Source organism: Morone saxatilis, unplaced genomic scaffold (genome assembly GCF_004916995.1).
Source record: "Morone saxatilis isolate NCDOM2014 unplaced genomic scaffold, NCSU_SB_2.0 Contig21, whole genome shotgun sequence".
Taxonomy (NCBI): Eukaryota; Metazoa; Chordata; class Actinopteri; family Moronidae; genus Morone; species Morone saxatilis.
Genome location: NW_023339774.1, coordinates 5,380,401 through 5,393,964, shown reverse-complemented (window position 1 = coordinate 5,393,964; position 13,564 = coordinate 5,380,401). Strand labels below are relative to the sequence as shown.

General features: G+C 38.5%; 1 protein-coding gene across 1 annotated transcript in view; it reads right to left on the bottom strand.

Moving 5' to 3' along the window:
• Nucleotides 1–4,584, bottom strand: part of LOC118332975 (transmembrane protein 230-like) — an 8,025-nt gene extending 3,441 nt beyond the window's left edge. The window contains exons 1-3 of the mRNA XM_035668442.1: nt 4,447–4,584; nt 1,613–1,725; nt 1,220–1,342 (exon numbers count right to left, since the gene is read on the bottom strand). Coding sequence (XP_035524335.1) covers nt 1,220–1,342; nt 1,613–1,714 — 225 coding nt within the window. The 5' untranslated portion in view covers nt 1,715–1,725; nt 4,447–4,584. The remainder of the gene's footprint in view (nt 1–1,219; nt 1,343–1,612; nt 1,726–4,446) is intronic.
• Nucleotides 4,585–13,564: the final 8,980 nt, after the last annotated feature.

Sequence of the window (13,564 nt, the reverse complement as noted above, 5' to 3'; positions counted from 1 at the left end):
TTGTCGCGCGACAGGTCGGGAACGGCGAGTATACAAGACGCTTTACTCTTCGGCTTTCAAGGTGACTGGCCAGGCTAGTTGTTTCCCCTTGCTTCTAGCCTTTCTGCTAAGCTAAGCTAACTGGCTACTGGCCACAGTGGGATCAATCTTCTCATCTAACCCTCAGCAACAAAGCCAATGAGCAAATTTCCCAAAATGTTTAATAATTCTTTTGAAAGGAACAGTTCAAAATCATAAATAAGAATTTTTCCCCTTAAAGTTTCAAGTAGGAACTATTTTCTTTCTACATACCACCACGCAAAAAGATGCAGGCATCTACTCATGCAAAAGAGGCTCGTGTTGTGACAGCGCAGGTTGTAAACATTAATGTCATCCTCCTCAGCTGAGCTGTAGCCTTAGCTAGCACACCTAGCATCCCTGAGATAGCCGGAAAGCTAAGAATGGTGGTGTAGTTGAGTAGAAGTAAAAACATATACCTACATGAAACTGCTCACAACAAGGTCTTTGGATTATCTGAGAAACGGGGTCATGATTTAAGGAAAGAGATGTTGCTATTGAGCTTTTCAAAAGCATTTTTTGGTGCTTTAAACACTACAAGTCGAGTGCCATCAGGTTCTATTATATTCAAGAGAAGGCAAACATCTCCACAGCCGGTACCTCCAAAACTCAGCAACTCACACCAAAACAATCTAGATGTATAACTAGCACTACAGATAAGAAGAAATATAATGTATTTTTGATTTTGGGGTGAACTGTCCCTTTAACATCAAAATGACTTGAAGACATGATAATAATCAAACTGCCCTCAGTGTGTGGAGACGCATTTTGGAAATCAAAAATGTAAAAACAAAGCTTCTTTGCTTCACATATAGAAGCAAAATAAACAGAGATATATCTTCCAAACAGAAATTACACTCAGAGCAGACAGGAGGCAGACAGCTCAGAGAAAAACATTTTTGTCTCAAATGGATTTTCAGGAGAATTGTACTGTGGTAACAAGCCTGATGGGGTATTTACTGTCAGTTTTAAGGAACCCAAACATTATGGGAGAATGTGACACACTTGGCAATAAGCTTCTCGGCAACAGAACAAGAAATTGTATTTCAATTTACATGCTGGGGATACGTTGGATACTACAGTCCAACTATATTGGCTCCGTACAAAATCTGGACCTGAGACCATTTGAACAGATTTTATTACATTAACTGAGAAAACTCACCTCGACCTTTATGGTTCCTGACAAAAGAAGAGCCCCGAAGATTATCAGTAAGGAGCCAATCAAAAACAGGAATATTGCCAGTGCAATCGCCTTGTAGGGAACCTTTGGAGGGCTTCTCTTGAACTGTAAAGTGTTCAATTGTTGGACAAAATATAAGACAATAAACAGACATAGAAACAGAAAAGAAAAGTGTATCAGATTTGTTCTGCTGCAGACAGCTACTCATATCTCCTCCGGTATAATCACATAAGGCTTTGGCACATTTCCAGGAAATCACTTTTTGGGATTTGCCTTTAATTAATTGTGTGCGGTTGTAAAAGGTTTACTGATTATCAGGGACATCAGAGACAGTGCCAGGTCTGTAGAGTTACCAAAGAAGAACAAGTCTCTCACCTGTAAGTCTATGTAACCATCGTCATCGGCAGCCAGCCGTGAATACTTGACTTTGTTGTTGGATGTTCCGGCACCCAACATATTGCTTCTAGCTGCCTTCATTGGCAAAGGAGCTGTTTGGAAAGAGAGACACACGGAGGTTATCATCTATAATATAATCTTCAGTAATCTTTGATTTCTAGCCCCATCTTATTTCTCAGCTGTACTGTTTGCAGCTCATTGATTTATAACATATGGCCCAATACATCCAGAAATCTTTCTCCAGGGTATAAAGGTTAAGCTAATGGCAGACACATTTAGATTGTCTGATGATATATAATCAAATATCAATTCTTAGAAAGCGACAGAACACCTTTTAAAAGGCAGACTGAGAGGTTAGTGAGCAGGGGATGAGCATCTCTGCTCACTTCAGTTCTTAATATGTGTTTTTTCCACCCTTCAAGCAACCTGTAAGCACGCTGGGGAAAGAAGTAATGTGTCAATTATTTTTCTGATGAGAGAAATTTGTATTTATCTAGCGCCCCTTTTTTATCAACTAGTGATACTGCTGTTCATACTAACTACTATTTCTTGTATTTATTCCACACAAGCGAGTCAGCATTAATAAAGACACTTATAAATTTAACAGACTGTCACCAGTATCCACACACGCAGAGAAGTGTGACTACGCAATGTGATATGATCTTCCTCAAGGCCTAAGTTTTGTTTATGTTGGAGATTTTGGCGAGATGCACCCGTGCACCCCCCACGGGAGACTCAATCCATGCATAAAACTGTTGTGCCTGCTTGAACAAAGTATGGAGGAGCTTTCAGAAATATTCTGTTATTTTGCTAGCAGCTGTCACATCAACTTGCCAAAGAGCCTCTGTGATGAGGCAGGCTCCAGGTTATATTTGCTGTGAAGGTACAGCACTCACTGCAGCAGGGGAATACTGTGGATTTAGCAAACCTGGAGGAAAGTGTTTATAAGTTCATTTCTGGATGTGCCTATATTATCTGAGAAACATCTGCAGCTCTGCATGCAAGCCAAAGCTACAAATAGATGGTAGCCTTTATGAGTATTCATGTGGATCGGTTTCAGAGGGAGAGACAGAACCTTGTGCAAATACTTTTCCACTAGATTGTTTTGACGATGTTGATTTAGTTGCTCTGTAGGACAATCTGTTTTGTCTTTTGTTAATAACATAATAAAGTAAAGCTACTGTGAGCAGATGTGGGATAAATTATTCTTCCAAAATATATTTCCTAATCTGTTGTTGTTGATGAGAGTGCTGTCTGACATCTAAATCTTCTGAAAGGGTTCAGTTCGCTTCAGATCTGGGGACAAACAATTCAATTGGGCCCTTATCATTTGTACGATCTATCTGCATTCATTATGTTTCTCCTCTCAATCATCCAGGTTTTTCCTTCAATGTGTCCACTGTGCATACTTTGTATACTAAGACACATGTATTATATATTTATTATACTTTATTATCGGCCCCTTCATGGCTGCAGCTACCACTGAGGTCATGTGCTCGATAGGCATGGGATGATATGAAAATGTCACATTACAATTATCTTGGCCAAAATAATTGAATCATCGCAACAATCATGAAAATATAGTTTCCTTACCTTCATACCTCACATTTTGTTAAGAAACACATATATTTATTGCATCACAGATCTCACCTCCCCGTTCTTTATTTTGTAATATATACTGTTTCCACACAACCAGTTAAATGATTTTTTTGTGGGGGATGTGCCGTATCTTCAGCCAGGGTGACAGGCTTAATCTTGGAATGACTGAACAGATGTGGGCTCCCCCGTGTTCAAAATAAATCAGAAAATCAACTGTAGGACTGTATCCTGGCCAGCTAGGCAGTTTTTTTTTAAGTCAAGGCATGTGAGGATATTCACGATTATCACGATAATAGAAATTCACCACAATAAAATTATTTTGTAATTATTTTGTGTAGTAAGTGTTTTTTGTTGCAATACGCGATAATATCGTCCTTAAATTGAACTATTTTTAAATAACTCACATACAACACAGGGATCTGGTATTTCTACATCAGAACTGGGCTATACAATGGCAGTCTGGGATAGGATTTGAAACTGAAGGAAGGGAGATGTATAAATAACGGAACACTCAATTAAACAAAAAATGAGAAAAAAACAATCAGAGATGTTCACCGTATTAGGGGGGTTGGGGTTGTACTGGGGGCGTTTGCACTTATGACCAGTATATCTAACATCCTGGCTACCCTGGTTGCCTTAAAACAGGTTTCATGCGTGATTCTGAGGTTTCCTACATGACGAGTGTTTATAGTACACAGTACTTAACACATTATTATACGTGAATGACATGTATCATTTATTAACAGATGCTCCACTGTGGCTCCAATGCAATGTCATGAATTTAAGGTGTACCGCATGATACTTTATAAACTTTCCTGCAACTGTAACATGTTTTACTGTGTCGTCCCATAAAGTTGAAAGTTATACCACAAAACATTAAGAGGAAGCCAAAGCAAACAGACAGATCTCTGTAACAGTCCTCTACTACTAATGCTGTCTAAATCTCTGTTGCATATGGCTAATTACTGACAACAACAAATGAGCAGCTTCTGTGTATTAATACCATTACGTAGCTGAGGCTCTTTCCAGCACACAAGTAAGAAATGAAGGTGTTGAGTGAAGAGCTAAGTTAACCTGCTTCGTTATTTCTGTCTAATAACGTTAATTAGCTGCAGCATTAGCCTCTTAGAGGTTAGCTAAGCTACCAAAACCTAGCTAACGTACGCTGCCATGCACCAACACATTGATTTAAAACCGCCTCGGCCCTCTCTTACCTTTCCTGGAGGCTTAATAAACAGCACAGGTGTTGTTATCTGCTGCAGACTGCTCCTCTACGGCGCCACATCTACGTTGTTTTCATTGATGCAGGTCTACGTCAACTTCCTCATTCGCATTGCATTGCGCATGCGCACAGAAACTGTTGTCCTGTTGAAGTTCATTTACATCCTGGTTAGTTGGAGTTAGCTAATAATCAATAATCAGTGGCGTAATGCCAGGACAATCCACATCTTTTACTTCAGTAATAATAGCACTCCTACAGTATATATATTATATGATTTACTTTATATAGCTTATTTATATAGTATACAATATAAGGTTTTATTAACTAAAGTCTGAACAAAAGCAGAATAATCTCTTTCACTATTATTATGTGTGTTATTGGTCATTATTATTATTGGATTATAATTAATAATGATGCAGTACTGTAAGCAGCTGTAGGTCAAGGCAGGGCTAATTTAAATAAATATATATGTCAATATGATTATGGATTTAAGACAGATAGATAGTTACATTCTACCAGCAAATTATAATTAGTTGGTTATCAAATGCTTTATTTCAAAACTCCAAGAGAAAGGTAGCCTTCTGTTACAATACTCAGTCATTGCAACATATTAACACGTCAGCACATCATTTTGTGCATTGTCCAAAACCCTTTCTTTCTATGCCCTTAACCTTCCTCTGCTTTACCTAAATGCATTTTTCTTTAAAAACATCTTCTTCACGTCCTTCAGTGAATAACAAAACACTGAACTGAATATTGTAAACCAAGTGTTTTTTTCATTTACTTTCTTTTTAGACCCTAATCATTAAGTGTTGCACAGTGTACGAGCTTGCCTTGTGTTTTTAAGATTCATGTAAGCCTACAAATATGCCAACAATTTTAAGACAAACTAAGGTATCTGAAGGTAAGGTGTCTTCACCTTCCACCTAATATTCCAGGCATGTTGGGTTTATCAATGCTATTTTTCTTTTTGTTAAATTTTCATTACAGTCTCCTTTATTTGTAGCTTCATGCCTATACCTTTACTGTAAACTCTATTTAATATCTCATGCTCCTCTCTGTAATCACATTCCAGTCTATTTGCTGATTGGCTCTGTTTGGTTAAGTGGAAAGTAAATAGCAGTGTAATTTCAGAAACAGACCCTTCAGTTTGAGCCTTCTACAAAGAGGATTGCCTGTCATGACAGTCAGTCCCATAATTAGTGTTGAACTGATATGGATTTTTGAAGGCTGTTATCATTACTAATGTTTTCTGATGAGAAGTTGCTAAGAGCTGAAATTCTCAAAATGAATAAAAACATTTATTCTGTATTTCCAGCAGATGTATATTCCTCATATGGTGAAAATTCAGTTTGTGCAATGAAAGGATGACTCGCTCTTCAAACCCACACAAACTCTGTATTTTTAAGCTCTGTGATAGAAAATCGATTCACTTCAGTCTGACATGGAACCCCCATCATCTTATAGTAAGCTACTTCTTGTCCTGCTATGTGAATGTTCTATGCACCAGCATATAGATAGTTCATTGCCACGTTATCTGGTACACTGTATGTGCTGTCAGCCACACATTTCCAAAAGCAACACTTGAAATTGGTTTCTTATTAGTGTGTCAACCACTTGCACTGAGTGAGAGTCAATCAGCTCGGTTAGAGACATTTGAATTGGAAAACTGTACGAACATTTAACAATCTGATTTGGAGGAAGGTAGCATGTTCCAATCAAATCATATCAACTGAGGAAAAATATTAGGTGACTAATGATTGCTCCAGAGCTAAACTAATCTTAACAGCCTTTGCAGACTATCAGCAGCATTAGCCACCCTCCTTCAGGCAGCATTTCTTCTATCAGTGGGAGTCAGAATCAGATAGGAAGAGGAAGAGAGTTCACACAGTTCGGAAAATCCAGATACAATTATAAATGATTTATCTTTCGAAGACAAGCCATGAAGCTGCACAAGTCACAGACATAAGAGCTCCAGGTACATCTCACGTCATTTGTTATGTGCTTATATTGATATATAATAATATTTATATAATAATTTATACAGTTTAAATATAGTTAAAAGACTAAGAGTCTACTGTACACACGTGTTAGCATCTCTCTGAGGCTGTACTTTGGCACTGTGATACCATAGACCTCATTTTATACACACTAAATTGACATCAAAGAACTAGATGCTACAAAAGTCAACTTTTAGTTTGCCTCACATTGTCTGTTTCTCGGCCAAAAAGTGACACTACAACACACCGCACTGACTACAGCGAATGGCGAATTAGCATGTATGTTCTGTGCCTGCAGGTGGTAGAAGTCTGCATTCGTCAATCAAAAAAGAACACTGCAAGACCCAGGACTGCGGATATAAACAAAAGTAGCCATGTGGATGTAGGTTTTGTAAAGCGTAAACTACTTGTAATTGAGAAAATGTCTGATAAAAAGTAGCAAATGATCAGACGAAATGAAGTTGAAAAATTAGACAATCCTTTCATGCGCACCTTCTTGACGATGTTGTTTACTGCTTTGCTAACTTCCGTTTCTCTTCTTATGCATTGATTCACATTTGACCGATGGCCTCTGCCGCCAATTTAGCGTGATCAGAGGAAGGTAGATGGTGCCAGTGGTGCTGAACACACCACAAAAACTAGGGCTACAACACTCACGGACATTGGACATGCAGGAGACACTACGGCGGCCTTGAAACTCACAAAAGATGCATAAGGCCCTATCTACAGCCAGTGTTTGGTATGGCTGTCCTGGGCTGTAGAAACATGGTGGTTCAACGTGGCGGATTCCGACATACCTATGAATATTATATTCCATTTCTGATAATAGATCCTCCTAAATGTTACACACTATACCTTTAATCAGTGTGAACATCCTTTATTCACATGAACAAATCTGATAACTCCCTCACAACCACAGCGGCACCCTTTTGGGAAGCCACTGGCAACAAAAACAGTTAAAAGCCTAAAACTTGAGGGAAAAGTTTGAGCCTGGAGTTGACTGTCTTTTTCTACTGATGGCAGGAAACCAGGGACCTTCGTTGAGAACTTACAGTGCTCACAATTCTATACTATCATAAATAAGACAACCCAGTTAAGACTACATTACGTTGATCATTGTGAGAGATCCAGACAGAACTGTGCAAGTCAAGAAAAAAAACTAGTGGAAAAAGCTTTATATCACAACCACCATGCAAGCCATTACTACAGAATGAAATAACATGTAGGCTACACTCCAAATGACAAATCAGCAACATTTCTTTCTTCCTATACTAAATCAAAAGATCCCTCCACAACTGAGAAATTTATGAACAGTATTAAAGTTAGGGAGCAAACTAAAATTTAAGTAACTACTCACCACAGAACTTCAGGAAAACACTTTTCTATTGAACTTGTGATTTACAAACACCTCTGGTCAGCTATATTGCCAGTATTTAAAAGAAAAACTCTGACAGTCCCAAACTTTTTTTATCATTTAATAGCTAGTCAGATACATTTAATAAAATAGATACAATCAAATGAACAAAAAGTCTTAAAGTACACAGTGCACATGCGGTGAACCATCTATTAAACGCCTCATGGCACTTTAATAACGCAAAAACCTGTTTCAGTCGCCGGTCATCAGAAAACGCTGAAATCAAAAGTTGCTGCGGAAGATTAATGGCAGACTTGATGCCAAGGTATGCCTGCTACCATGGAAAATATTACTCGGCCTGCACCATCCTATTCTTTGTATTCACGAGTCGTTCACTCCTGCTGCTGTTCCAGCAGTCATAAGGAAAAACTCCTGAGATGAACACGGTGCCTCGCCTGCTGTGGCAGAGCTGGCAGGACATCCTGTTCACGTCGACAGGCTCATAATGTAGCGATACTTTTGTGCTGTATCATTTTATTCTGCTCATTTTTTCTTAAACTGTAAAGGTGTTTTGTCTTGTTACCATGAAATGAAAGAATGAATAAAATAGGAATGATATGGGAAATGTATTATCTCACATTTGGCTTTTTTTATCACAGTCTCCAAAGTGTACCAAGACATTTCCCCCATTTTATGCCTCTCATATTATCAGTTTTACATTTGACACTTTCAAAATGTCTGATTCACACAATCCAGTTTTTTACTTTTCCTCTTCTTCTTCATGTATGCATACAGATAAGCAGTTCATCCCAATTACATCATTAAAGTGTACTAAATATCAGAAACACCTTTTAGTATAACACAGTAATATTCAATCAACATCCCTCTAAAACAGCTTCTTAAGTGGTAACTGAGTATATCTGCTGATACTGGATTTGTGTATCTATTTGTGTACTTATCTAAAATACTGCTGTGTGTACAGCATGTGCATATGACATGTGTGCTTGCAAAAAGGTTTATTTTTGGTTGCATTTCTGCAGACACTGTAAATGTGTGGATGTGTGGATATGTGTATGTGTGTACATATATAGATTGCTTTGTGCCCTGGCGTGTGCATGATCTGTATCTGTTTGGAATATATACGTGCATTTATATTACGTTTGCTGTTTTCATTTCTTTCCCCTTTCAGGGATGGTGGATTCCAATTTAATTTGGATTTTCAGTTGCAAACTTGTTCACTTGTGCACCTACATGGGAATCATGTAAATATATTCACAGAAAATGAATAAAGAAATAATCGATTTTTGTCAACACATCTCAAAGGTATAGTGTTAACAGTCTCATTCTTTAATGTGAAAACATAAAAGTGGCCCATTTGATTACTCATAGACATGTACAGATTGAAAGAACCAGTTACCTGTTTGCTTATTTATATATATGTAGCAACCACAGAATTGGCAGCAATTAATAGGGCATTCCTCAAGTTGGCTTGGCTGAGTCCCTGACATTAATTGTATGCCATAGGCTGCCTTTTCATTTCATTTCCATTTGAGTTTTTTGCTCCTCTTCTAGTCTTGACTGTTGATGTATCCATCCTGGTTTTTTGTCAGCCCCGGAGGCTTTATAAGTTAATGAAACAAAAGTGCTCATTTCAAATTCCATTTGCCCATCTCTAAGTGCATTCCATGATTAATTGGCCCCACTATATCTTTTTTCCCAAACAAGTCCCCTGGCATCACAGGCATCCACCAGCATCTCTGCAGAGCCCTACCCAGCACAGGAAATTAAATTAGGATTGACATCATTTCTTTGAAACCTCTACCTTGTTGTGTGTACACAGGGAGGGGAACAGTGTGTCATGCGTTTGATGGATGTAAGTGCACCACCAGTCTCTTATTAAAAATGAACTGTGGCTGCAAAGAGATGTGTGTCAGTTTCTTTACTCCGCTGTCGGAGCTCACGCCTCTGCTGCCTGTGTGACAGCAAGTTAGGATGAGCATCTGCCATCACTGTATGAATGTGTGTGAATAGGTAAATGTGGTCAAGGTGCTTTGAGTGGTCGGAAGACTAGAAACGTGCTACAAGTACAGTCTATTAACATCACCATATGAAGTTTTATTTTCTGCTACCCAGTACCTCAGATATTAATTTCTCGGGGGATGAAGAACTTTAAAACAATCAGACAGACAAACATCCCTAACATATTGTCACCTTTTTAAGTTCATAGTGAACATGTTAGCAAACATTCAACTATCTACACATCCAGTAGACTGGATGCCACATGATAAATGCAAAAATGAAATATTCAGTCTCATAGAGATTTTAAGCCCTGGTTTGGCCTCTACTAACTTCAGAGAAGAATATCTGGTTCTTTAGCTGCTAAATGTTCCACTCTCTTCATCATATTCAGCATTAATATCCAAACATGGATTAATGTAGTTTTAAAAAAAACACTTGGATGCCAGTGTGTCTTCCCCTCGTAGGCGAGCACGGGTCTTTTTGCAGGTGTTTGGCAATATATTCTGTTCTGTGGCAAAAAACTACCCATCCACTGCAGACAGTAATGCAATTGCAGTATTTCCCCCGCCATTCCACAACCTTATACAATGAGCTTTTCAGGACTGACTCATGGAAAAAAACAAAAAAAGCCTCACAGCAGTTAACCAAGTGCTCCATATGTGCCCGTCAATTGCAGCCAGGATACCAGTTTAATGTTTATACAAACAAGCTGAACCTTCACAACGAAAGTCTTAAATGAACAGAGCTGTTATATTTTGGTAATATTTCAAATATTACATTTATTCATGTTGTGGGCAGTGACATCCCCGAGGACTTTTATATGTACCAGGACAGAAAGAAGGTTGTAAAAGACCATATTAGACAGTAATAACTGGTATCTTTGCAATACATTGAGAAGGCAACAAATCTGCATATTTTGGAGACATACCTCTTAATGCATCTGCTGGAGTTTGAAAACAGTCCAATACAATCAGACAAAATAAAGCAATAAGAGTTGGGCCACATGATTCCGACAATAAGGTTCTCGAAAAGCGCCTCAAATACTGATTGAACATTCAGGATATCGTCATTAGAATGAAAGAAAATAGTTGTTTTCTTAAATGTCAATAAAATGTTACAAGGGGGAACATACTCAAGGTACTGTGTTTTATAGTGAGGAGTAAACCTCTCCCAGCTTGCCGCCTAATTTCCCTTTAATTTTCCCAACCAGCAGAGATGGAGCTAGCCATTATTGCTTAGCTAAGTGTATTAAAAGTTTAAGGAGTTCTGCAAATAGTTTCTGAATGTCATGTCTCTTTTTCTCATTAAAGAAATCATCCAGGATGCTGGTGTTCAGCCAGCCTCGCTCCTGCATTCAAGCAGCAAACTGGGTGAACAATTAGGCGCACTAATCTCATGAGGGCAAGCCTTTACCTCCCTATGAATAATTTAGCATTTAACCAACTGAAGCTGATAACAACGAAATGTACTTCCCTCTGCCAAGCGGAGGCTGGAGCCGCACGTGTTTGCATTCCCCTGGCAGTGGAAGAAGAGTGGGACTTCTCCTATATTGTAATCAGTTTATTGTCTGAAGTCTGCAAATGTGAGAGAAGAGCAATTATAAGAGGATGCACTGAGCACTACAGTGCAGTAACGGCTCTCTGAGATGCCCAAGGCGATGAACCTGACCTTTAAAGCAAAAGAGTTTCTTTTTATTCTTATTTTATTTATTTATTATCTTTTTTTGTAGAAAGGTAACACAGGTTAAACAAGAAAACTGCAGACAGGTACTGAAACATTCCTGCCCACGGGGTAAATGACTGACTAGAAAGGCTGATTATTTTACATCAAATTCAAGGCAACAAAGTCATATCCTTCTGTCAGCACCAGAGTGAGTATCCTTTTCATGCAGCAAATCACAGGTTAACAAGCTGGATTACCTTCCATAATGGTACAGTTCAAGTACATAGAGAGTAGGATGGATGGAAGAAGACAGAACACTTTTCTTATTTAAGTCTTAAGTGCAATTTGAGTGCTTGAGTCTAAACTCTCAAAACTGTCAAGCTGTCATTTCAAGGGAAGGAATGCAGGCTTTTTCAACATAACTCCTCACAGACTACTTCTCATAGAACTTAGCATGACCTATGCAAATGGGCAGATACTTTCAGAAAGAGGATTTAAGACAAACACTACCTCCCAAAATAACTGCCTTAGTTCTCTCAGTGTTTGCACATCTTAGATCTTCACACAGAGCAACCTGACACCTACCTTAAAGGTGTGCGTCTTGAGACGGGGTTGTTTTTAGTGGCACTTATGGCAAATATTTTTAAATAGATACAGCAGATGTTCAATACTTAGTAACTTTTTTATACTTTAGCAAATGCATTGATAAAATATCTGGGATACCCTTGTTAAGGCTGTGTGTGTGTTGGTCCATTTGATCACTTAGTTACTAATTTTGAAAATGCACAATTAGCCAGCTGCAGATCAATACCGAGTCCATCAAAAGTCCACAAGCCACACTCTCCAATATACCATGATTTATTCCTTTGCTCTCTCATCTTTAGTGAGTGTTATATGAGATCACTTCAAATAAAATTGCAATAAATATGCAGGACAGCACTTAAAGGACCAGTGTATAGGACTTAGCGGCATCTAGTGGTGAGATTGCAGATTGCAACCAACACAGTTTGATTCACCCAAGGAGAAACTACAGTGGCCACAAAACTCAATGACACAAAAGACCCTGTCTAGAGCCAGCGTTTCATTTGTCCATTCTGGACTACTGTACAAACATGGTGGTTGCTAACATGTTGATGTTTAGCAGGTAATGTTTACCATGTTCACAATGACAATGGAAAGGGAGAGTGTAGTTGTCTCAGCTGCTATTAACTGCACCCCTGCCACTGTAACTTGCAATTTTGTCTCCAAATGCTCTTATAGTTTCTATTTTTATTTTTTCAATGGTTTGTTTTATCTTATTTCAGCAAAGAATGTTAGCATGCTAACATTTGCTAATTGGTATTATTATTATATTTTTGGACAAATTATGGCACTAGATTGAAAGTCAGGGGACAACCAATGTCATTACCAATCATCCAGGTGGGAACATGAATGTCTGTATGAACCTTCATAGCCATCCATTGTTTAGAAATTTCATAATAAAAGAGTTAACCTCATGGTGGCACTAAAGGCATAGCCCTGGGATCATCGTGGTGGTTCATTGTCTGGGAACCAGATCTGTACAAATGTTTAAGATATTTCAACCTGAACCAAAGTGGAGGACAGACAGACTGACATTGCCATTCATGGAGCCACACTGCTGGCATGCTAAAAAACTTACAGCTGACACCAACACATCCCTTCATTTGAATCACTGAAAAAATGGAATGCAAAAGTCTCTGCAGAGCTTGAGCAAAATAAAGTGCATGCTTTTACACCATGCAGTCAGGCAGAAGTCACATTAACTCTCTGTGCCCATGCAAAATATCTTAAAATACCTGGTGCATCACCAAATATTCAGACCAGTTATGTTTCTCTCCGTTGTGTGGGCAGTGAGACCTGTGAGGTATCCTTGAGATAAATCTAAATAGGCAGTTTCTGCTCTGAAAGACAGAAAAAAAAAGTTAAAAAAAAGTAATCTGTTTCCTGACAGAAGCCAACACTCATCATATTGATCCAAATATTGATGAGCTCAACACTGTGTGCTACACCTAGCAAATCTGTCTGTTGTTCATTTGATCAGAGGTGAAAGAACA